The 27,030-nt window shown below is 36.5% G+C and overlaps 1 protein-coding gene across 1 annotated transcript in view; it reads left to right on the top strand.

Moving 5' to 3' along the window:
* Positions 1-27,030, top strand: part of TMC1 (transmembrane channel like 1) — a gene marked incomplete at both ends in the record, with an annotated part of 67,399 nt that overhangs the window by 22,978 nt on the left and 17,391 nt on the right. The window contains 8 exons of the mRNA XM_084504646.1: positions 2,326-2,432; positions 5,390-5,488; positions 11,584-11,726; positions 16,304-16,448; positions 18,471-18,665; positions 23,437-23,616; positions 23,811-23,963; positions 25,405-25,533. Coding sequence (XP_084360772.1) covers positions 2,326-2,432; positions 5,390-5,488; positions 11,584-11,726; positions 16,304-16,448; positions 18,471-18,665; positions 23,437-23,616; positions 23,811-23,963; positions 25,405-25,533 — 1,151 coding nt within the window. The remainder of the gene's footprint in view (positions 1-2,325; positions 2,433-5,389; positions 5,489-11,583; positions 11,727-16,303; positions 16,449-18,470; positions 18,666-23,436; positions 23,617-23,810; positions 23,964-25,404; positions 25,534-27,030) is intronic.

Genomic DNA, 27,030 nt, shown 5'->3' with positions numbered 1-27,030 from the left:
GGCTGCCAGCTATCTAGAAAGACTGAGTATCAGCTTGAAGTGTTGTGTTACCTCAGACAGGCTCTCTGCTTCAAGCTCAGAGTCCTTTCTAGCAAAGGGAGCCCAGGAGCCCAGCTTCAAAATAACATACATCAAGGTCTTTTTTTTTTTTTTTTTTTTTTTTTTTTTATTTCCACAAGCAGGAGAGGTAGAAGTTGATAATTAAACATATGAAATGCTTATATTTGAAAAAGAGGCACTTTTATTACAATGACACTATTAATTAAATAATTAATATTTTCCTTACAGAAGAGACATTCAGTAGTATCTTTGCAACAAGACTCAATGGGAAACACATTGCTATATTGGGGCAGGGGAAGCTTCTCTGTTCCACAGCTGTAATTCACACGATTCATTCCAATGCATAGTATAAATAAAGTATTACACTTTCATACGTACCTGGAACTTGTTGTACCTCAAAATAAATTTAAAATGCTGGTGAAACTAGGACTGTTTTTGTTCATGGCTGATTCACACTATTTGTAGTTTTCCATGATCCTTGTTACTCTCTGTTTTGACCTGCCTACTTCAGAGATCTAGTTAGAGGCATCCATAGCAAAATTATCCTTACCCCCAGCTAACTTTTTCATTTGTTAGAGATTCCTTGTTTTACCAGAAAATCAATAAAGACCATAAGCAGTCTGTGCAGCGTGACTTGCAATACCTGTATGGAGGTGTGCAATTTCAATGCACTGCCTTAATACACATGTTCCAGTTGGATAACTGTGATTTCATCAAGATAAATGATGAAAAGCTGTAAATAGATTAATGAAAAGAAACCATTCCTAAAAGAAGAATAAGGATATTAATATTGACCAGGAAGAACACATCCAGCGTCATTAGATTATTTTATTTATTTATTTATTTATTTATTTATTATTTTTTAGTCCATAGCATCACCAAAAGCTGTAGGTGGGTTGTAACTGGATAAAAATGGCTCATGACAAACCAAGCTGACCAAAACATGTTTGCACACAGACCTTTCAGCAGGTAGAACACTGATAAGATTAGCTACTTTTTCTTGCAGAATTTCAAAATTGTAGTTTCATTCTGAACTGTGAAGTAGATTTTGAAATGCTGAAATCCTTAACAGAGTTTTTTGTCATCGTTGTTTTTTCTTCCCTTTTCATAGCCCAAATAAATATCTCTTATCAATAGATCTCTGTTTACTGTTTACACTCTGGGATTATGCCAGTTTAAGCATGTTAAATCTCTTACTTTTTTTTTTTTTTTTTTTTAAATAATAGAACATGCATAGATTAGCTGCAAATAGTACCAACCATGTTAACCTAATTTAAAAAAATGGAAGAATTGTTGCCTGCTTTGCAAAACAGTCTGCGAATACCAATGTAAACTCCTTTGCACAGCTTATTGTTTGTTGTAACAGTGCATCAGGCTCCTTAGCTAGACTGTGTGTGAGAAAACCTGGGGAAAGGTCTGCTTTTACATATGAAATCTGGTATTTTCTAGCTCAGATGAGCAAGGTTGCCATCTGTTCTCTATCTAGCAGAGTGGTGCTGTAGCAGCTTGAGTTTTGTTTGACCTGTTATTTCTGATTGGCCTGATTTGCAGAGGTATTGGTAAAATCAGGCACTTAGTGCTCTCTGATTCTCCTGCTACTTCCTCTTCACGTACATTTGGGTCAGTGGTCTGGAGTGGGGAAGGTCCAAGGTCTGGTTTGATGGGTTAGCCTTTGCACATGGGTTTGAGGAAAATACATAGATAGCAAATTAAGAGAAAGAAAGAATAAAGCACTTGCAGATCTTTTTGTTCTTCCCTGGTGAACAACTCTATCTCCACTAGCTAGCTTAAAAGAGCACTTTCAAGTACTCTATGTCCTTGGAAAGACTACTCCCACTGGCTAATTCTGTGGTACTTCCTATTAACACTGAGGTGGTACTGGCTTACATGTCAAAAATGCTCAAAATACACATGTATTTAAACAAAAAAAAAAAAAAAAAGAGAGAGAGAGAGAGCAGAGAGAAAAAAGTGTGACTTACTTTGATTCCTGACATTAGAGGATTTCATACAATTAAATACCATAGTATTTACATGAACGCAAGTACTTCATCCAAGTAATATTTTTGCTTTTTCTTTTTGTTGTTTCTGTTTTCTCTACCAGGTCAATGAATACTAGTATGTAAATTGGAAAAAAAGTTATTAGAATTGTAGTAGTAAAAAAGACAAAAAACTCTGCCATATTTAGTTTATTTTAACTATGCTTTGAACAACTTAATTTTAAGGTAAAGTATCATATAAAGTTTTTCACATCTTATGTTTTCATAGGTCACTTTGGTTCATCAGTAGCCTCTTACTTCATATTCTTACGCTGGATGTATGGAATAAACATGATTCTCTTCGGACTGACCTTTGGACTTGTAATGGTCCCTGAGGTGGGAATTTTTTTAATTATCATTTTTTAAATTGTCATTGAGAATTTCTGCCTTTGCTGTGACATTTCATAGGATTGGACCTTCAGATAAATTTCTAATCTCTTTATGCTCCATGTTAATGTTAAAAAACATTAAGGTGTACTAAGGCCATGAAGGTGTACTTCAAGGAAAGTTGTCTTTAGAGAAGTGTCTTGGAGTAGACCTATGAGAAAAATGTATTGTCATGGTTCCGCTCGAGTCGGCAGCCGAGCTCCACCACAGCCGCTCTATCACTCCCCCTCCTCAAAGAGGAATGGGGAGAAAATATAATGAAAAGAGCTCAAAGGTTGAAATAAGGACAAGAAGATCACGCAGTAAGTATTGTAACAGGCAAAACAGACTCTGCATAGGGAGATAGTAAGATTTATTGCTTATTACTGACAAGCTAGAGAAGTGAGAAACAAAGGAAAGAAACCAAAAGCACCTTCCCCCATCATCCACGCTCTTCCACCTCCTCCCCCCCGAGCAGCATGGGGGAATGGGGGTTATGGTCAGTCTACAGCGCTTCTTCTCTGCCACTCCTTCTCAGTCACTCTTGTCCCCTGTGCTGTCCCACCCACGGGATACAGTCCTTGATGAACTGATCCGGCGTGGGCTTCCCTCAGGCAGCAGCTCTTCCAGAACTGCTCCAGATATGGGTCCGTACCACGGGGTCCATCCCTCAGGAGAAAACTGCTCCAACCTGGCTCCCCTACGGGCAGCAGCTCCTGCCAGGTCACCTGCTCCACCGTGGTGTCCTCCACGGGCTGCAGCGTGGAACCCTGCTCCACCGTGGTACTCCATGGGCTGCAGGGGGACATCCTGCTTCACCATGGTCCTCACCACAGGCCACAGGGGGCTTCTGCTCCGGTGTCTGGAGCACCTCTCCCCCTCCTTCTGCACTGATCTTGGCACCTGCAAGGTTGTGCCTCACTCCTCTCACTCTCCCAGCTGCTGTGTGGCGCAGTGTTTTTTTCCCTGTCTTAAATATGCTCTCACAGAGGCACAAAACAACATTGCTTATTGGCTCGGCTCTGGTCAGCAGTGGGGCCCTGTCGTGGTTTAACCCGGCCGGCAGCTAAATACCACGCAGCCGTTCGCTCACCCTCCCCCCTCCCTCTCTGGGACGGGGGAGAGAAATGGAAAGTGAAGCCCGTGAGTTGAGATAAAGACAGTTTAATAAGACAGGAAAATAATAATAACAAAATAATAATAACAATAATAACAATAATGTTACAATGGTGATAATAGGAAAATAATAATAATATGTACAAACAAGTGATGCACAATGCAATTGCTCACCACCCGCTGACCGATACCCAGCCTAACCCCAAGCAGTCCGGCCCCCTCCCCCCGGCTAGCCACCCCTATATATTGTTTAGCATGACGTCAGATGGTATGGAATACCCCTTTGGCTAGTTTGGGTCACCTGTCCTGGGTCTGTCCCCTCCCAGCTCTTACTGCACCCCCAGCCTGCCTGTTGGCAGGACAGAGCAAAAGTCTGAGGTGTCCTTGGCTTGGTATAAGCACTGCTCTGCAACAATTAAAACATCGGGGTGTTATCAGCACTCTTCTCATCCTAAGCCAAAACACAGCATTCCACCAGCTACTAGGAAGAAAATTAATTCTGTTTTAACTGAAACCAGGACAGGCCCTTACCAAACATGGGGCAGCTTCTAGATTCTTCTCACAGAAACCATCCCTATGGCCACCTGCTACCAAAACCTTGCCACGTAAACCTACTACATGTATGTGAGGATGTGTCCCAAAAGTGTTTTTTCAGAGACTGGGATGGTGTTAAACTACTTTTTATTTTTTATTTTTACATTATTTATTTTATTTTATTTTATTTTATTTTATTTTATTTTATTTTATTTTATTTTATTTTATTTTATTTTATTTTGTTTTGTTTTGTTTTGTTTTGTTTATTTTATTTATTTTATTTTTTTAAATAGAGAAGTAAGTAGAGGAGCTCAGGCAAAGAAGCAGTCGAGTCGTGTATTAAAATGTGCATTGCAAAGACAAACATATATTCGAAGGTGCTGAGGCACCCTGGACCCTTTTCAGTAGCCTTTGTACTCACATGTTAAGAAGGCTGAACAGGCTGCAAAGTCACAAGAAAGGCACAAATTAAAAACTGTGCCCAGAATATGTACTTCAAGCAGAAACCACTTTTGTAAAATAAAATTTTATCTGTAAAATAAAAATAAAAATAAAAATAAATAAAATATTTATCTAGCACCTTTAAGGCACTGTAGTACCTTCTTAAGAAGAAGGCTTATTTGGAATTAAAAGTGTTGTGCCATCCCCTGATTTCACTCTTTCACATTTCTCACACCTTCTAGTCAGCAGATGGGAAACCATAAGTTAGGAATTTCCAGCAGTTTCCTAGTGCACCATTTCAGTAATGCGATTCATCTTCCACTGAGGCCAAAACAGAGAAAATGACAAACTAGTTACAGGGAGAGGCTTAGAAAGGGTGCTGAAAGGACATATACTGTGGCTGGGCAAGTATCTTGCCAGAGCAGTGGGACTCAAAATCCAAACTGAATCGTAGTATTTTCCCACACATTTCAGTTAACAAACCAATACAATTCATTATGCAAGAAAAATTAATCTTCTGGTCTTGTCTGTAAGACACAGACCACTCATCAATTTGAAATTCTTTGTTGCCTTTGAATGTAGGTGACACAACTTGATAGCACTTTGTTGCTAGTGAAATGTCACTTTAAATTTAGAAAAGACTGTTAGTGAATACTTTAGGCATAGTTTCAATCTTAAATGTCAGAAGCAATGAAAAGAAGTGGAGAAGTAGGTCACTCTCACTAGGGAACTAAGGAGCACAAAATAAGACTTCCTAAAAAGTGACAGATCACTATCCCTTCCTTTTGTTGGTATTTTGCTTTAAAATGTAAATTGCTCTTATTTCTTGGTTCCAGGCTTTGATGGGGAAGCCATATGGCTCTCTACCTAGAAAAACTGTCCCAAGAGCTGAAGAAGCCAGTGCTATGAACTTTGCTACCCTCTGGGATTTTAGTGTAAGTGCATAATTTTGCAATATTGCATATTCACATGACCTTTTCATCATTATGGACTTTGGCTTCATTATTTAATAATCAGAGATTTAATATGGAATATTTCTGGAGAAAATAGAAGTAGAATTAATTTGCTCTTCCCCTCCCCCCCCCAAAAAAAAAAAAAAAAAAAAAAAAGTAATTTCTATGTGTAGATATTTATTTCAGGTAAAACGTACCAAACTCAGTGTCTACATGCACATCTCACTTATGGGAAAAAGTTTCAAAGTTGGATTCATAACCCTGGGTGCAGTCTGTACATTACTTAAGGATGAATTCAGTCCTCTGTATTTATGGTATTAGGATTCCACATTGGAGGATGCAGAATGGATAAAAAAAAAACCATAATCCAATAATGTGCTCTGTAGTTTTTTTTCCTCTAAAATTGAATGTTGTTTTTAGTTTTAACTTATATAATATATAAATATTTTAGCTGGATTAATAAGGGTGTTTTAATTCTTTACAGTTGATGTAATGCCCAGCTAAACCTAAGGTTCTATACCTCCTATACTGACAGACTATTTCTAAATATGTCATACAGCTTTTTCTTCCTGAAAACAACTAACCTAATTTTGCATGCGGCATTTCTCTGCAGTTGATCTCATTATACATGTATATACGGATGATCCAACTTTGTATAAGGCTAGGTGATGATAAATTCAGTATTGCAATAAATTGTTTAGAAGGTTTTTATAATTCTCTACGGGTCATGGTCAACGTTATCAAAAGGTACTTTTCACCTGTGAAACAGTGCAACCATCTAATTAAGATTTTCCTTCAGATCAATGAAAGCAGCATCCACTGAGTTAAGAGTGATTTCTACCTCAATCTACTGCATTCTTTCTTTTCTATAAGGAACATCAAAACTTAGGGACTTATACATATAACTATATTCTAGCACTTAATTTATTTTAGCAGCAAGAAGCATGAATATACTTCATAGAACAGCTTGAGTTGGAGGGACCTTAAAGATCACCCAGTTCCAACCCTCTTGCCATGTGTAGGGATGCCACCCACTAGATCAGGTTGCCCATGGCCTCATCCAACCTGGTCTTGAACAGCTTGAGGGATGGTGCATCTGCAAACTCTCTGCACAACCTGTTCCAGTGCCTCACCACCCTCACAGTGAAGAATTTCCTCCTAACCTCTAACCTAAATCTCCATTCTTTTATTTTAGAACCAATCCCTCCCTTGTGCTGTTATTGTTTACCCACTGTAAAAAGTTGCTCTCCATCTTTTTCATAAACTCCCTTTAAGTATTGAACAGCTGCAATAAGGTCACCCTAGACCCTTCTCTTCTCTAGGCTGAACACCCACAGCTCTCTCAACATTTCTTCACAGGAGAGGTGCTCCAGCCCTTTAATCACTTTTGTGGCCTTCCTCTGGACCCATTCTAACAGACCCACATCCTTTGTGTGCTGAGGGCCCTAGACCTGGATGCAGCACTCCAAGTGGGGCCTCACAAGGGCAGAGCAGAGGGGCACAATCACCTCTCCACCTGCTGCCCAATCCTATTTTGATGCAGCCCAGGATATTGTTGGTCTTCCAGGCTGCAAATGCTCACTGCTGGCTCATGTTGAGCTTTTCATCCACCCCAACTCCTAAGTCCTTCTCTGCAGGGCTGCTGTCCATGAGTTCTTCTCCCAGTCTGTACTCATGCCCAGGATTGCCCCGACCCAGGTGCAGCACCTTGCACTTGGACTTGAACCTCATTAGTTTCACAAGAGCCCACTATTCAAGCTTGTCCAGGTCCCTTTGGATAGCAACCCTTTCTCCTGTTGCATCAAATGCACCACTCAGCTTGGTGTAATCTGGAAGCACTCAATCTCTCTGTTTTATGACATTGATAAAGATATTAAATAGTACCAGTCTCAGGACAGACCCCTGAGGGACACCACTTGTCACTGGCCTCCACTTGGACATAGAGCCGTTGTCCACCACTCTCTGTGTGTGCCATCCAGCCAATTCCTTATCCACTGACATCCTTCAAATACATATCTCTCCAGTCTGGAGATCAAGATGTCATATGGGACTGTGTCAATGGCCTTGCAGAAGTCCAGGTAGATGGCATTGGTCAGTCTTGCCTTGTATACTGACTGATGTAGTCACTCCATCATAGAAGGCAGATTGGTTAGACATGAAGTTGGAATGATTGGCATGATGTTGGAAGCAGACACATTTCTCAGGTAAAATAAACTCAGGTGCAGGTTCTTCCAGTTTACAGCTCAGTGTCTCCACCTTTTAGCAGAATGACTTGTCTATAAGTGGCCTGTCTGTGTGGATTTGAAACCTTTGAGGCCCTGTCCCATCGTGTTGGTACAGAAAACAGTGCAGGCTGCTGAGTTTGCAAAAGTATTTCCATTAGGGCACAGACAGATTACATATTCCTCCCCTTGTGAGAGTAAAAATGGCTCTGACTTCCCTTGAAGAAAAAACAAGCAAGCAAGCAAACAAAGAAACAACAACAACAAAAATACCATTTTAAGGTACAGTGCTTATGCATCTCATTAATATTGACATTTTTGACTATAGCTAGTCAAAATCTAATCTTGTGACGTGTAGGTCTCAGGTAGGGTCTTTTGTTTCGTGGCTCAATACCCTAATGTAGAGCCTCACCTGACTTAATATGTTGGCTGGTTCTTGGGTTTATTTTCAATCATCAGACATCAGTGTAGGAAGAATCTGGTTGTAACACCACAGAATGTATGAAAAGACTTGATAAAATAATTTTCTCATTTACAAGCAAAATCTTTCAGGCTTACATGTATTTGTTGTAAAATACTACATTTAAAAGTAATGTAATAGGTAGAAAGTACAATGATTGCCTGTCTTTTGACTGTAAATATGCATAAAGTGGTCAGATGATTTCTGCTCTATTTTGTCTCAAAAAGTGGTTGTCTCTCCTTGGATAAAAATGGATAAAAGGGATCTTGACCTTTATGAAAAGCCATCTTGCATTTTGCAACATTTTGCAATGACTGCTGCATAAAATGACATTGTGTCTGGTTCATCAGGGTTACACATTTGAATGACAGGAAAAATATGTCTAGACATGTAGGTGGGAAATTAAGTGATTATGACATTTTAAACTGAGAAATTTAAACATCGGAGAGATAGTGAAGAAAAATGAATTGTATAGTGACTTGGAGATTGTAAAGAGAATGGCGACTAAAGGAGGTTCATACAGCAAATGGAAAAGGGAAAAGAGTTTTTAAAAGAAATGGATTTGAGAAAAGATGAATGAAGACAGATGGTGAACGGAGGGGAAAGTTTATAATAGCTGAGAGAAACAAGACCTGACATATCTGAAGAAGAAAGTCTAGTGAATTACAGCAGCAGTTAACACCAGGAGCAAATGCAATAGAAATAAACATGGAACACGACCATGGAAAAGATGGATCCCCTGAAATATTCAGGGCAAAAAATAATTTTCTTGAAGTATGTCAAATCAAAAAATATTCCCTGAAGATTTTGACATGTTTAATTAAGCAGTGTAGGAAATAGTACCTTTCATCCAATACCAGTTCTTGTATGTCACAAAGTAAGTTATAAAGAAGTGAACCCATGTCAACAAACTTTACTTCATACTCAAAAAAAAAAAAAAAAATCAAAAAATCACCATTCATTGGTGAAGAAAAGATTAGTTAATTAAATATATATATATTAAAAAAATATATAAATATATATATATATTATTCCCTTGACAAATAGAGACAGTTTTTTTTTTTTTTTTTTAACTTGGCATTCAGTTTTAATACTGTATAATCTACAGTTCAGAAAATAATCCAGACCTAAAGGAATCAGACTCTCAAGCTTCATTATAATAACACATTGGACCAATATTCTTATCTTACCCTTCTTTTACATTTGGGTAAGGAAATTGCAAAAGATGTCTCTCATGAATGCCTACACAGCTAAAAATATTTCAAGTTTCATGGTGAAATGCTGTAGGCAAAGTCCAGAAAAAAAAAAAAAAAAAAAAAAAAAAAAAAAAACAAACACAAAAGCAAACAATCACAGAATCACAGAATCACAGAATTTCTAGGTTGGAAGAGACCTCAAGATCATCGAGTCCAACCTCTGACCTAACGCTAACAATCCCCACTAAACCATATCCCTAAGCTCTACATCTAAACGTCTTTTGAAGACTTCCAGGGATGGTGACTCCACCACCTCCCTGGGCAGCCTGTTCCAGTGTCTAACAACCCTTTTGGTACAGAAGTTCTTCCTAACATCTAACCTAAAACTCCCCTGGCTCAACTTAAGCCCATTCCCCCTCGTCCTGTCACCAGGCACGTGGGAGAACAGACCAACCCCCACCTCGCTACAGCCTCCCTTGAGGTACCTATAGAGAGAGATAAGGTCGCCCCTGAGCCTCCTTTTCTCCAGGCTGAACAAGCCCAGCTCCCTCAGCCGCTCCTCGTAGGACTTGTTCTCCAGGCCCCTCACCAGCTTCGTCGCCCTTCTCTGCACCCGAACAAACAAACAAACAAAAAACCTTACCGAATTACAAATTACACACAATGGAGGAATTATCACAGACTTTGCAGAACAATGACTTATGAGAGATTTTTATACTCTGAAGGATACAAAAGACTCTCTAGAACTGTGTCAGGCTGTAAAGAAAGCTGAAAGAAAGCTATGCTAACACGGAATTATACGATGCTGTAATGAACATAAAGATGCAAAAGACCAACTATTGAATTTCAATATGGCCCAACAGTGTGAAAGTTTTACTAGTAACAATAACAATATTTACCTTATCAGAAAATAAAATATCATTACTCTTCTATATATATATAAAAATATATATATTTTATAATTATATATTTTATATATATATAATTATATTTTATATTTTTATAAAAAATATATATATATAAATATATATTTCTGAAAACCAGTCTGATATGATGTAAAAAGAGATACGATTCTTAAATCAAGACATTTTGAATAATATTTTTATGATATATTAATATTTCGTTTTCACATTAGAATTGCAAACAAAATTTTTCAATGAACTCTGTGACAGATGTAGCGAGAGCTCTAATAACCGTACATATTGCAAGATAATATATAAAGGAGAGATATTATTTATTTTAAGTCATATGAGCTCCTGAACAGAAGAATGGAAGTAAATAGCTTCTTTAACTCACAAAAATATCAGTTTACTGTATCAGTGTCAAAATAATGCATGATCCAATTACATTTTCACTGAACTGTATTTGCCTTGAATTCATGCAGTCAGCTGAAGGTGTGGCCATGGAGAGTTGTCATTTGAAAGTTTCTATGTACAGTCTTCTAGGAGGAGATTTCTTGCTCTAACTAGGATTATCAGGAAACTTCAGGTATTTAGATCATTTTAGATACCAGCATTTTTTATTTTTATTTTTTTTACTTTTCTTTTTATTGTTAACCATTTATTATTAAATTACTTTGAAAAATCAGGAATATGACTTGTAGAAGAGAAAGGGATTCTCATTACAGCTTTTAGAAAAATAGATAAACTTTGAACTGCTGAAAAGAAGATACATTTACATTGTATTCCTTATAACCTTGGAGTCAAAGTGTTAACAAACCCTGAACACTGAATAATTATTCAATAAAATGCAGCTATGTATTGACTAACATATACTGAATGATCATCCAGTGAACTGCAAACAATGTTAGACAAAGAATGTGTATAAGAATTTTATATGAATAAGAATATATAAGAAAGAATATATAAGAAATGTGGAAACGAAGCAAAAAAAAAATTGTATTTTTGCTGAAAGTAATTTGTAAAACTAAGTATGTGATTTTTTATTTTTATTTTTTTTGCAATAGACCGTCCTTGTAAAGTTTTAAAGATAGAATATTTGCAAATTGACATGAAATATTCTGTCTTTCTAAAAATTACAAAAGGAGGGTTTGTCCATCCTGTGAGATTTACTATAGTGATGCTTATAACTGTTTTGAATGCATTAAAATTAATGTTTCGGTATGTTGCTGTTGATAGAATTCTAATTAAGTGCATAGCTACAAGACTTGTGATGTTACAATTGTTATTGAATTTTCAGGGCTTTGCACAGTATTCTGTTCTCTTTTATGGTTATTACAATAACCAGAGGACAATTGGATGGCTCAAGTTCAGGATGCCTCTTTCCTATTTCCTTGTTGGAGTTGGAACTATTGGCTACAGCTTTATGATTGTCATTCGAACGTAAGTTCTGTTTGGCTTTGGAGTGAAGTACATTTTGAAAGACAGGTAATATCAATGTTGATCACTAAGTCTACCTTTTTAAACAAAAACACACTTTGGAATACAATAATGGAGCTAAAATGCAAAGAAAGGCTGATTTCTGTCACAGAATCATAAAATGGCTTGGGTAGGAAGGGACCTTAAAGATCATTGAATTCCAAACCTCCTGCCATGGGCAGGGACACCTCCCAACAGACCAGGTTGCTCAGAGCCCCATCCAACCTGGCCTTCAATATTTCCAGGGATGTGGCATCCACAACTTCTCTGGGCAGATCTTCCCTTTGTGAAGTCATCTTGGCTGTTACCAATCACCTTCTTATTTTCCATGTCCCTTAGCATGGTTTCCAGCAGGATATGCTACATGATCTTGCCAGACACAGAGGTGAGACTGACTAGCTTGTAGTTCCACGGGTCATCCTTTATTTCCTTTTTTAAAAAGGGGGTTTTCCCTCTCCCAGTCATTGGGAACCTAACCAGACTGCCAAAACTTCTCAAATATGCTGGACAGTGACTTAGCAACTATATCCGCCAGTTACCTCCAGGACCCATGGATAAGATCCCATGGACTTGTGCACGTTCAGGTTCCTTATATAGATGGTCTCGAACCTGATCTTTTCCAACACTGGTGTGGTATTTTTACCAAGCTAGCCGTCTGAACTCCACCACAACCACTCTCTCTCTCCCCCACTCATCAAAGGAAAGGGGGTGAAAATATGATGGAAAGGCCTCAAGGTTTGAGATAAGGACAGCAAGATCCTTGCCCATTTACCATCATGGGCAAAACAGACCCAGCACAGAGAGATTAGTAAAATATGTTACCTATTACCAACAAGCTAGAGCGGTGACTAACCAAAAACAAAATAAAAACCTCCACCCTCTTCTATGTCCTAATCCTGAGCAGTACTGGGGAACGGGGAATGGGGACTGTCGTCAGTCCCTGATGCTATGTCTCTGCCGCTCCTTAATGGTCCCTCTTTGCCCCTGCTCCATGTAGGATCCCTCCCACGGGATGCCATCCTTCCTGAACTTATCCTGAGGGGGCTGCCCACAGACAGCAGCTCTTCAGGAACTGAACGACAGTGTCCATCCATCCCCCAGGAGCAAACTGCTCCAGCATGGGTCCCCCACAGGTAGAAGCTCCCCCCAGACCCTCTACTCTTGCGTGGGCTCCTCTCCACAGGCTGCAGCTCTGGCCTGGAGCCTGCTCCTGTGAGGGTTGTCCATGTGCTGCAGCCTCCTCCAGGCCACAGCCACCTGCTCCACCGGGGCACTTCCACGGGTTGCAGCATGGAGATCTGCTCTGCCATGGGACTCATGGGATGCAGGGGGATAGACAGCCTGCTCCACCAGGGAACTCTCCACAGGCTGCAGGGGAACTTCTGCTCCATGCCTGGAGCACCTCCTGCCCTCTTGCTGCACTGACTGTGGGGTCTGAAGGGCTGTTCCTCACTCCTCTCTTCCAGCTGCTATTTTGCAGCACTGTTTTCCCTTTCTTCAATCTGCTCTCCCAGAGGCACAAACAACATTGCTTATTGGCTCAGCTGTGGCCACTGGTGAGCCCCTTTGGAGCTGGCTCTTTTGTAATATGGGGCACCTTCTGGATTCTTCTCACAGCAGCTGCCCCTACAGCCCCCTGCTACCAAAACCATGCTGCACAATTCTAATACAACTGGGTGGTTCATCATTCTTCCAGTCCCTGCCTTTGCCTTCTGGGAACCAGGCCATATGACTGGAGCTCTTGTAAGTGAAGACTGGCAAAATAGTTATTTAGTACCTCAGCCTTCTCCATATCCTGGGTGACTGGATCTCCTGTTTCTTTCTGGAGAGGGCCCATAATTCATCTAGTCTTCCTTTTATCAGTGAGGTATCTATGGAACCCTTCCTTATTGCCCTTGATGCCTCTTTTGAATGTTAAAGTCATATAAGATTCCTTGTTGTCTGTTGTGGAAGTGGAAAAAATCCTTACTGAAATAACAGTTTTTCCCTCCTGCAACTTCAAAGTGTAAAATAAATGCATAAAGTAAGGAACAGAGCTGTCAGCCCTTCTTTTCATTATGCTCTGCATCTAGCATAATGTCAACTAACATTCAGGAAATTCAACTGTTCTTCCTTCAGTGATATGTTTTGTGTGTTACTTTCTTTTAAGAAGGAAGAAGACAAGAAAGAAACATATGGCAAATAATTCTCTGTGTAATTCACAGCAGTAAATGACTCTCAGCAAGACTATGGTGGTTAGGTCACATTTGCACAGTGGTAAAGAATTAATACCACTGATCAAAGTAAAGGTTTAATGTCCTATCGCACAAAAAATTATCTCCAGCAGTGTTTTCCCCAGGAAAACTATGCTTAATATAATGTTAAAAACATAACACTAAATCAGTAGGAAGCATATGGGTAAGTGAAATTGGGCCTATGCAGTACAATTAGTGAGACATTTTTGGCTTTCAAATATCAGACTTGAATTTTGTCCTAGGATCAGAATTAAAATGAATACTCATTTATTATTACTTTATAGCCAAACTATTAGAATAAACTGTGATAATTTTAATATTTTCAGAGGAGATTAGCTGCTAGTAGATACAATATTTAATACCCTTGATTCCAGCGAGACGATCACCTACTGCAATAAATGCAGTTAGCTTGTAATGCATCTTTAAAAGTTAGTAAGGGTGAAAAGTGGAGCTTTGCAGGTCAAGATTCAAGGACACTTTTGAAAGATCACAGTTAATTTGTTTTTAATGTTTCATGCTGAGGTAAGAATTTTTCACTTTCATGAGCACTAGATTAAATCATGATCTGTTCTTCTAATATTATATCATTTCCTGCACAGGGCAAAAGAATTTCATAATAATAATAAAAAAAAAAACTTCATCAATTACACTTTTTTTTTTTTTTTTTTTTTTTTTTTGAGAGAATGCAAACTAATTCAATAAAGAAGTCATTGGTATAGCTGGAAACTGTCTTTTAAAATATTTATTTGATAATGTACCTATGAAAATTAGAAAAGTCTTAGTCTCAGAGAATATATCAGAGAATCCCTCAGAATAAAACAAAGGAAGACCAAAGAGGAAAACTACACCGTATCTAGTACATGTGACCCATCTGGTCAAGTGACACTAATGCTGATCTATAACTAGTTGATCTTCAGGACAGTTTTTGCAGTCCTCTTTGCTGTTTCTCCAGAAAGCAATATAATGGGAAGTGCTACTGTTGTTATCCTGTTAACAGAGATCTGGGAAAGAGTGTGTATGTGTGAAAGAGGTAGTAAGTATTTAGGAGAAATATCTAGAATTATGGCTCCACTCTTCAGCTCTTCCACTAAACAGAAACATTTTTGGTCTCATGGAAATAATATCTCAACCACATTCACTGTTTCGTTAAGAATTCTTGAGAAGGAATTATCTTAGTCTAGAAGCCAGCAGCAGAGCAAATTCTCACCAAGAGAATTAAATAAATTACATTACATAATGAATTAAATTACATAAAGTCTGTCTCTTCTGTATATAATCTTTAAAAAACAAACCAAAAAAACAATGAACCAACCAAGCAAGAACAACTAAAAGAAACAATCAAAACTCAAACCAAACAACAACAAAAACTACCCCAACCAACCAACCAATCCCTCCTTCCCCCAATGGCTTTAGTTTATGCTGGCTCAGAACTATTTGCCGTTTTATTTACTTATGTTTCTCTTCCTGTATATAAGAGTATGCATTTCACTGGACCATTATAAATGTGATACATTGAATGTATGGATACTAATAACATAATACAATTGCATTAGTCAGCTTTAAGGGGTGCAATTTTTTGTCCAAGAAATTAATACTATATCCAAGGTCAAATGGCTTGTTCCCCACCAATATAATATAAATAATCCGTACTTGTGCTTAATGAGTTGAATTAAGAGATGAAGTAGGCAAAAGCAAGACCACTTTTATTACATGAATGACAATACTTTGAAAAAGAAGAGTTAGTAGTCAAGATGAAACCAAATCACTGAAGAAAGAATTTGATGTTTGTGGATACTGTTATAAATCTCATTTATAAGTGCATAGAAGATGAGAGGCAAGATAGAAAGATTTATTTATTTGGTAAAACCAGACTTTATTCTGGTTGATTATTTTAGAATTCTTTTTTTCCTCTTAATGAGGTCTATAATCAAATCTACTTCAGTTCAGTTTTTTCTGCAGCTTTCTATTTAAGTGATCTTCTTGTTATTGTGTTCACTATTGAGTTTCTTAACCAGTGGAAGTTCTCTGAGATGTTAATGAAATAAATTCTTTCTTTCTCATAAAAATGTGTTGCAAGCTAATAAATAGAAACAGCTAAGAACTTCAAATCTCTGTCCTTCTTCCTTGTTTCAAGCAGATTTTTCTATACTTGACTGATTGCAGCATGACTGATTGCGTTGATAATATGTATATATATTTTTCAGAATAATGTTAGAACTTTAGGAAGAATTAAAACAAACAAACAACATGCTCACATAGCAAAACTGCTTCTAATAGGACCTTTCTGTGTCTTTTTGACTTTTGCAGAATGGCAAGGAATGCAAATGAAGATGGTGGTGGAGATGACACTAGTTTTAATTTCAGCTGGAAAATGTTCACAAGCTGGGACTACCTGATTGGCAATCCTGAGACAGCAGATAATAAGTTTGCTTCGATCACTACAAGCTTTAAGGTAAAACAAAGCTCTCTAAAGACATGTAATTTGACTTGTCTTTCACACTGGTGCGAACCAGGTGGAATTAACACATTACTAAGCCATTAGGCTTAAACTTTAGTGGGCAGCTCTGTACCCTTCTGGTCTGGGTCTTTATGCCTTTCCATCCTATTTTTTTCCTTTTCATTGTGGAAGATAAAAATATAGCATCATTTATGTCTTCTGTGACTGCAGTACTAGTTTTAGCAAAATGATTCTACTGTAAAAATAATCTTTTCCTTTTTCCTTGTCTCTGATGTCTTCCAGTTTCTCTGATGCTTGTGTCTGAAAAACTTTTTTTAAAAGGTTGCTGACAGTTTTCCAACCTGACTTTTTCTTGTTCTCTTGCTACCATGAGAGGTACCATAAGATAACATCATCTAAAAAGAATTCTTCATCACATAAGAATTTGTGTCAGACTTCTGAGTGTCTACTTGTTTTTCAATAAGAAAAGATAAAAAAGACTGCTTTCTTTGCATAACAGAAAGTTTTTATTTTGAAATCAATTATGAAACATAGCCCAATTTGCAATGCAATACAATAGACCTCTGTAGGCTATGATTATTTCACCAGTCATTCTGTGAGAAATCTGGGGCAAGATGTGAGATGCACTTCTGCAAAAACAGTGGACAGGAGGTATTCTGTGTATTGAATGTTAAAGAAAGTGTTGCTATACATGGGCATGCCTGTGGAGTAGGTAAAAGAAAAAATATTTTTCAGCGTAATAATCTGGGGGGAATACACTGGCGAGGTGTTACCAGGAACAAGTTGCTATTCTTGCAGTCACTGATTTTATATGGCATGGGACCTGGAGGACCAACCATTAGCTACCCTATAAAATCACATACACCATTCCTTTCTGCAGTAGTGATATAACCAGCATATGACCACCTTACAACTACAAATATAAGAATAGTTGCACACAAGGTCAGTGGAAAGAAAAGGTCTTAAAAAAAAAAAAAAAAAGTAAAATACTAACTGGACGTACTCAAAGTCTGAGAGATTTCTCTGCCTACCTGCTAAGGTCAGTTGCTAAATGGTATCTAGACAAGAACATAAATCAGCTGGAGACATTTTTGAGAAATAAACTGCTGAACCTTTTCTGTGACCTTTGCAAATGAGCAAGGAGAGAAAGAATGAAGCCTTGGTTTGGGAGACATCATGGGAGTTTTGCTCAAGAGCTGCTGCAGTCTCCTTTCATTTTTGTAACAAACAAGTGGTAAGAAAAATAAAGCCATGATTTATTTTTAAAAATATTATTATAATTAATTACTACGATACAGGACTTCAGCTTCCCTTCTGTACAACTGATTTCCTTACTTAAGTAAAAAAACTGCAACCTAACTTCCTTTTCATGAACATAGTTCAGAGAGACAGCTCTTTCTGCTGGAAAAAGCAGGAGCTGAAGATTTTATTTGCACCAGAGTTCTAATATATGGCAACTCATGGCCAAGGATAAATGTGGGGCAAGCATTTTATTTTTTAGTTCAAAGCTGTGCACTGCTTATGATATTCATTTATTTATTTTTTGGGGGGGATGGGGGACAGACACTCTTATATGTAAACAATCTTTTAACTCTTCCTTAATCAATGACTCAAAATAAATCTTTTTTGCAATTTTTTACAAATGTGCATTTTTTGATGGTGACAGTTCATTTGCTGGCAGTTAATCACATGTGTCTTGTTGGGTCACCCCCAGCGCCTCACACCACCTTTCAAGCTGACAGACTGTGCTGGTTTCTTCTTGACATATGAGTAGAGGTGTAATGAGTGATACACTCAATGGAAAAAAAAGTGAACTCTGGGGAGCCAAATCCCTGAAATTTTTCAAGGTCCAAAACAGATTTTATGAAACAATGTAATCTTATCTCAAAACATGATGTCCAGGTGTGCATTTGCATCATCACAACTGATTTAACTGAATTCTAACTACTGACTAAGCAATGTAGAGTCTTGACCATTAAAGTACTGATAATATTCTTTTGTTTCTAACAAGTGCAGGAAGCTATCGTGGAGGAGCAGGAGAGCCGAAAAGAGGAAAACATTCACTTGACTCGATTCCTGAGAGTTCTTGCTAACTTCTTAGCCCTATGCACACTTGCTGGGAGTGGCTACCTCATCTTTTTCGTTGTGAGAAGATCACAGAAATTTGCCCTGGAAGGTCTGGAGAACTACGGGTGGTGGGAAAGAAATGAAGTTCGTGCTAGCACATTTCTAAAATAGATGTGGTTTCAAACTTTGTCTCTCTACTCTGCATGTTGACTTTTTTTTTTTCTTTTTACCCTGAGAATTTAAGCACTTTGAGTGTGGGTGGTAAATGTGCAGCAAAAGAACTCTTATTGTCTTTCTGCTTTGTGCTTCATTAAAAGGAATATATATATATATATATATATATATATATATATATATATAAGTTGTCCTTTTATATTCAGTTTTCCTTTAAGACCTTCACCTTTTCTCTTTTGAGCCCCTAAAACTGTTTTTCCAGCCACTCTGTGGACTCACAAGATCTACTCAAGGTGCCTACTCTCTTGTTACTTTCCTGTAGAGAGTGGTCCAAGGAAAGTGACTAGTATGCAGCCATGTCCAAAGTTACTTGGGACCTCAGAGATACGACTCTGCAGTACAGCAACAGTATGAAGCTTAAGCCTTCCAGCTTCACCTGCCCAGTCCAAGAACACAATATCTTTTTTTTTTTTCCTTTTTTTTTTTTTTTTTTTTTTCTCTGTTTAATCTGTTTTCTTCTAGAGTAAATCCAGTCCTGACTTATAGAGGTATATAGTGAAAGTGATTGTGTTTGCTGTAACAGTATGTAGTAGGCACTTGAATTCAGCATTGCTGTATAAAAACCTGAACAGACTGTTTTTTATTTAACAGACACACTATTGTGCATATTGTAAAACTAGCTGTTCATTATATAAAGCTCATATTCACTCTCGCCTAGAGAGTGAAGCTGATATCTGAATTAAAGTAAGGCAAAAAGATGCCAGCCTCACAAAGCTAATGGCATGGATGATGATAAAATGAGGAAAGTCAGTCCTTAACTTTGAACACCAAAATCTGTCATGGAAAGTACCATACATAATCCAGCAATCCACCTTTGGAGTCCAGAGAAACAAGTCAGCTAGGATTGGATTAAATTATTTGATAAAAATTACTTCATTTTACTCTGGTTGGGAAAGAATTATTGTAACAACTACTTGGCTTAAAGCAACACAAGCTCTAAATGTGACAACAGACTAGCAGATGAAGGCTGTTCAGAAGGAATTCAGTTTTCTCAGTTGAAAGGTGTGGTAACAGATTTGTTCTAACATGGACAGTACTACTGAAAGCTGTTATATTAGCTTATGTTGCAATCTGGAAATTACTTAAGCATATGCATGTTTACATTTTATTTTTTGTTTACTGTACAAAAGAACACTGCTAAGGAGGCACTATATCAGAGAGACTTAGAGCAGGTGTTGCTAAATGAGAGTGGATAAGGCAGTGTTGCTGTTATTTAACTACAATTTTTTCCCTGTTGACAATCAATGAACATATTTGTGAGGTACAAAATATTGCCTTTGATTAGGTATTAGTATTTAATGAAATACGCATATTTGGCTTTTTCTGAACATTTAAACATTTTTCTTTTTTGTTATTTTTTTATTTTCTAGATTAAGCTCTTACATTTGTGTCATGAATAAATGAACTGAGATTTTGATCAGAATAAGATTATAAACACTGTGTACTATTTAAAGCAAGGAAAAGTGCAGCTTTTACATATAACTCAAGCAACATATAACTCAAGAACTTCATGAAAATATTCAGCTACTTTTGTAAGAATTTATTTTCACAATAGATGCATTAGGGGGTTAGAAAGTGTTTACACATATCCATGGTGTCCTTGGAGCAATCTGGGATAAATGTTTTTCATATATTCTGTTCCTGAAGCTCATGACCTAATAAAGTGCCACTGGTGACTTTGTGGACAAGGCCTATTTTTCTCTCTGATTGTTGTCCTCTGCCATAATATTGCAAATCAATTCAAAACTGGATTCTGTAAACCTGAACTTCATCTCAGCAGTATCTAGTCCTTCAGGGTCACAGTTCAGTTGAAACTATCTAGCCCATCACAAAGAGTAGGAAATTAGTGCAAAGAGGCAGACTAGGACTGTTAAGGTACCTCATCAGCCTTTGCATCTCTTCTCACATGTGGTTGTGGCCAGGTGGTTGGTCATGGATGAACAATGATTCTGTAACTATTTGATTCTTATAACAATTTCCCCATGACTGTGGATAAAATAAAGAATAATGCTACTGATTTCCTTGGTGCAGTACTCTGAAATAAGATGAAAAGTACTGAATAGGAATTGACTTTTCTCATTTGACAAAAGATAATTTGTAGAACTACATTATATGGTGAACATCTCTCCAGTACATTGGTACTCTGTTTTCTCAAATGTACTGTTTAAAGATAAAAATACTTAAAAGCAGAATGAATTTATGGGGAGTCAGACTGATTTCTCTGCGTCACAATTATTAACAACATTTGGGCAAAGAGGAGATATGGCTTAGGGCCTACACATTTTAATTTTTTTTTTTTTTTTTTTTTTTTTTCAAGATGAAACAACCCCTTAGACCTTTTGTCAAAAGCTTCCTGATATTTACTTTAAAGTTTCTAGTAGTAGCTATGGAGCAGACTTTCACTGTGGTAATTAAGCCATGTTTTCAATACTCTGTGTAAATTGGAGAAATCGTCAGGTGGATTTTATTATTATGAAATATAAAATTTACTTCTAATTGTCTTTTTAAAAATTAAACTCTATTAACTAGAAAAATAGTTGTTTATTACTGCTTTCTGCAGCAGATGCTAGGAAAATCTGTGACTACTGCAATTGTTGCTAGAAGATATGATTTATATTCACTAGACTACTTACCTTTAATGAACTTATCCTTTAACAAGCAAGCAGTCAGAATTCACTATTTAATGTCTGGCACACTTTCATACACAGAGGAAGCTGGTGTTTAGATGTAAATGAAGCCACAGAATTTCTTATCCAATTCATAGCAGCTTGAAAAGCTTGTGTAAGCAGTAATTTTCTAGCTTTCAGAGTGTCATACGCTTGGTGTCTAGAGTAGTTAATGTTCTAGAGAGATGACGAACTTTGTTTTGAACCAGGGTTTTCACTGATCAGTATATATATCTTCATTGCTATTCCTTTCTTACTCAGAAATGCTATTACGGTAGGTCAGGGAATGGTTTTTGAGATTCACTCAGCAGACACTGAAGATAAGACCATACCGATTATGAACTGTAACTGTATCATGCTTACATGCATGATACATATATATATATATGTTTTTAATCCTGAACTGGAAATCTCTTTGAGATGGGAGCATAGTGAAGGCATGGCAAAATGCAGATAGAAAGCAAATGAGAAAGAATATTCTTACTTCAGATAAACGATGAAAAAGAACTTAAGAAAAATACAGAAAACATTTAATGATAAAGAAAAATAGTTACTTGTTTTCTGCTTTTCCCATAGTGAAGCAACAAAGACACATTTGATGTAGTTAGCAAGTACTATATTTAAACCTGCCTAAAGGACATGCCCTTCCTTCTAAAGAGCCATGTCTTCCATTAAAAGAACTGGGTGAGAATTTTTAGAGTGGGAATGTACTTATTTAATAGAGAGTGATTTATTTATTTTTATTTTTTTTTTTGGCATAGTGCTTTTCTGCTGTCATATTATTTCTGAGAACCAAGACCAATCTTCTATTCCTTGATAGCAGAAAGTTAGGAAAGTGTTAAAATTTGCAATAGTTCTAGCAAAATGGATTCCAGGATGACTGAGAGTTGCTAAATTCAGAACAACTGAAAGACAATTATTATTATTATTATTGTTATTGTTATTATTATAGTTATTATTTTATAACTGAATCAATTCCTTTTTACTTCATTGTTTCAGTATGAGTCATCTTAAATAAGCATCTTTTTGTTTTGTGACTTAACTGGAGACAATGTTATCTGTTGCTTGGCTTTTAGTCCTTTAAAGATGAGATAATTGTAAGGAAATATTATTTGAAACTGAAATAAAAAATGCACTTTAAAACTTTTTCAATTACTTTCATTTTTGGCTGACACAGTTGATTAGATTTTGTACTATTTCACCAAAAGGTTTAAGCATACTTGCAACAAATTTTAGCAATCACTTATGCATGCTGAATTCTTAGAATGCCTCACTTAGAATAAAAATGTGTACTCAATTTATAGCAATATATAGCAATAATAACAAAAAGTAGCATATATTGCCTATATTGAATTTCAAACTGTTTATGAAAGCTTAATTTTGTCATTTTGCTGTCAGTGAACTTGTTCTTTTTCCATCCTTCTGTGATGTGAGTTAATATTGTTAGAGTCTTCAGAAAAACAGGCAGACAGCGTCAGGATTGATTTGAATTTGCTTTGCTTATGCATTAAGAATTAACTTTGGGTGAGATGTCAGATAATTTTAATTTAGCACAGAATTTTTAGAGAAATGCTTTATATAGAATATGTATGTGTCTATTGGGAAAACAAGGAAGAGATTTAGGATGAAACAGTATTGGAAATAGTTTCTTGCTAAGTTCTATGACATTTTTTTCTAAAATGTAGGTTGTACTTAAAACAGCTAATACTTGACTTTTTTTCTGATGTTAAAGTGAATTGAAAAAATGAAAAGAAAAAAAAATTCAAAGTATCTATTTACAGGAGAAGAAAAATAAGTTTTCACCTCATTGTTTCTTTGCATCTTTGCAAAAGCACCTTGTGACTCCCAGGGTGGATTTTGCTTTTCATTAAATCAATTAGCAAATAACAATTAGCAATAGAAATACACTTGTCATCAAAATCAATCTTGCCTCTAACATTTCACAGTAAACTTTTTTTCTTTCTTTCCTTTTTTTTTCTTTTTTTTTTTTTTTTTCTTTTTTTCTTTCCCCCTAGGTGAACATGGTCATGTCACTTTTAGGAATGTTCTGTCCAACTTTATTTGATGTAATAAGTTCTCTGGAAAACTACCACCCTCGAATAGCTCTAAGATGGCAGCTGGGACGCATCTTTGCTCTTTTTCTTGGCAATCTCTACACTTTCATCATTGCCCTAATGGATGAAATCAATCTCAAGGCAAGCTGTTTACCTCCTTTTATTAATTTTAATATGTATCAGGGTAAGGATGTATATTTCCAACCATGTCATAGACATGTCAGGGAAAGATGGAAAAGTCTTGGAGTGGAAAAGAAAAGGTTGAATATTGGTAATTTAAGTTCATGCTACTTTATTTTATTTATTTATTTATTTTTAATCCTCTATTTATTTAGTTGGAAGAAGAGAAGATTGTCAAGTATAACATGACAATATGGGAGGCCAGTCTATACAATGGTACTATTCCAGAAAATTCAACTGCTCCTCCAATACAGGTAGACCCTGCAGATGTCCCCAGAGGCCCATGTTGGGAAACAATGGTAGGCCAGGTAATGTAACTTATTTGAGTTCATATTTGAAAATAGATCATAGTGTGTTACAAGATATCATACTAAACCCCTCTTAATTTCTGCTGACTAGAGACAATAAGGTGTTAGAGCATGAGAAAATGCAGATGTTGGACAAGATAATGAAGGATTATTTATTTATTTGTTTATTTATTTATTTCCCCCCCAAGCTACAAAGCTTAGAAACAGCTATTGTAATTTATTTGAATCCTATTTAGTAGGGAGGTCCCCCTTCTGGTACCTGACAGAATTCAAAGCATTCATTTTTATTTTTTTTTCTTTTTTCCTCACTATTCTCCTGATTAATTTTCCTCACCTCATCTGTCTTGCAAAGCCTGTTTAACAATTATGAAAAGTTGGATTGGTTACAAAAATTAATAAAAGTAATAATTCTGAATAAATTTTTAATCAAGCAAAGATCAGTTTTTCACAATTACCAGTATATTGAAAAGATAAGTAGCTAAACAACAACAACAAAAAATGTATATGATCAACTCATGCTAGCAGTGTGCATCTCAGAAACCATTTTTATCCTTAACCAAGTAACATCATGCAAAAGAACATCAGTAGTTTAACAGTAAATCTGATCAGTCATTTTATTTGATTCAATTGAATATTCATAGCTATTGACGTTCATATAATAAGACACTTCCAAAGAATTTCCCAACATCTCTTTTTTCTCTGATCATACCTTATTGTTTTGTCCACAATATTAAAACCACCATTGAATCACAACTTTTGGTATTGTTCCATCATTTTGACAGTCTCAGTACCTGATTGTCTCCACTCCTGACTGGATACTGTGACCTGTCCTGGTCACTTATCCAGGTGATGGACAGGAAAAAACAGACCCTGTTTTTTTTTTTATTTTTTCCCCACTGTGCTGATTTTCTCCATAATTTGAAATCAGAGAGAATAATAAGTCTTTTGGGCAAATGGGGTAAGGCCTGGTACAGCAGGGTTTAGTGGGATTGATGGGACTTACTGAAACAAATGTAGAGGAACAAGGATTTTTGGATATTTGGATTATTATTTTTTTCTTTTTCCATATTCAGTGGGAACTGGTGCTCATTTAGGAAGAAAGCCAAAAGAGGGGTTGAGATATCAATGTGGAGTTCTGCTATAGTGGCAGTCTTAGCTGGAAACCTTTCCCTGACTAATCATACCCTGAAAGTCTCATCTGCTATGAACATAAATAAAAGCAGCAGGTATCTCTAACAAATGAGGGGCAATTTTCCTCCTGGCATTTCTCAGAATCAGTGAATCAGGAGGAGCTGAGAGTTTTTACCAAGTTGTAGCAGTGTAAGAACATCCTAATATAGTACTTCATCACTATTGTAACTATAAATTGCTTAAATATATTCTTTCTCTCTCAAAAAAAAAAAAAAATATATATATATATATATATATATTGCTTTAACAGGAATTTGTGCGGCTGACAGTCTCTGACACAATGACAACTTATATCACAATTCTAATCGGCGATTTTTTGAGAGCTGTCTTTGTTAGGTTTTTCAATTACTGCTGGTGCTGGGACTTGGAGTATGGATTTGTAAGTATACTATTTGCTATTTTAAATGTTTTTGTCAGATCATCACTTCATGTTTTTATAGTAAATTGCATTTTTCTTTTAATCATACAGAGTTTACAGTTGCCTAGGCATATCACCTTCAAAATTCCTAAACAACATTTTGCTTTGTCTCAGAATTTGCTTTTGTCTTAATATTTATCTTATTCTTCAGGCTTCAATAACCTTTGAAAACATTTTTTTATTAATTTGATTGTGTAAACAAGCTAGCTACACATTTTTCACACATTTCAATTTTAAAGACACTCCCAGGTCTGCAGATTTCTCTCACTGATTTCTATGAACTTTCCCATAGGGTCTTCTAACTTAGTGAAATAGACAGTGTTTGTGAAGAAAAATACAAAAGACTTTTTTTTTTTTCTTTTTTTCCCCAGAAACCTTATAAGATATATTAATGCTACATTACAAATCAAGTACATTCATTTAATTCATTTTCATTTTTCTTCCTAGTCTTGTAAAGTGTTTGGTAAGTCTTTATAGTACCACATATGTGGACACAGTGCTTATGGAAATGGCTTAGTGGACTTGCTAGTGTTTTGTTGATGGTGGACTTAATGATCTTCAGGGTCTTTTCAAACCTTAATGATTTTACAATAGTGTGAAATAAAATATATGAGTTCCATTAACATAAGCACAAGTAGGTATGCCAGCTCTGCACTTGGGATTTGAGACATTCATTCTTTTATATGGATCTGTGCTAGATTAAATTAGCCAGCTAAGATACCTGCAGTGTAAGGACTGATGTAGTTTTCATCTCTTAAGTTGTAGTCAGGATGCAGGGAAAGGTGAACTTTCTTCTGTAGCTTCTTGTGTACTTACTGAACAGTACAGAGAGAGCTAAATCATTTAAAGTTATCTAGGGTACATCTGCTTGAACAGCCACTATACCTTTTCCTTCTTTCGTCAAAATATTAGCTTAATGTATGCACATTTTTGTTGTTGTTGTTTGTTTACCATGAGCCACCTTTCAACAAATTATAATTTTCCAGAGACAGAAAGTACGGTGTTATATATATACACACATATATATGTATGTATGTATGTATATATTTGTTGTAGCAATGTCATTTATGTTGGCTGGCTCCTATGAAACTTCAGCCTGTATAGCAAGGTTCAATTTCTCCCTGTTAATTCTCCTGTGTATATCTAAAAGGACTGGGGTAGGACTGGATAAAGAGATTATGAGCCAGCCAGTTTGTGAAGAGCCAAGATACAACCCTTGCAATAACAATATCAAATGCAAGGATTTGAATACAGTATGCACAGAGAACCAGCACAGCTTGTGGAACAGTGTATTTTCATATGCTTAAATGGCATCTGGAACTTCCTCACATTTTCATACTTGTCACAGCTATTTTAATAACTGAGAATGAATATGGGGAACACATGAATTGCTGTGTCCAGTACTGTATCTTACAGGAAATAGCTCAGACTTCATGTTTTCCAAAGATATTAAAGTGG

Source organism: Aythya ferina (genome assembly GCF_964211825.1).
Source record: "Aythya ferina genome assembly, chromosome: Z".
Taxonomy (NCBI): Eukaryota; Metazoa; Chordata; class Aves; order Anseriformes; family Anatidae; genus Aythya; species Aythya ferina.
Note: the sequence above shows the minus strand (reverse complement) of the source record. Positions and strands in the feature narration are given on the sequence as shown.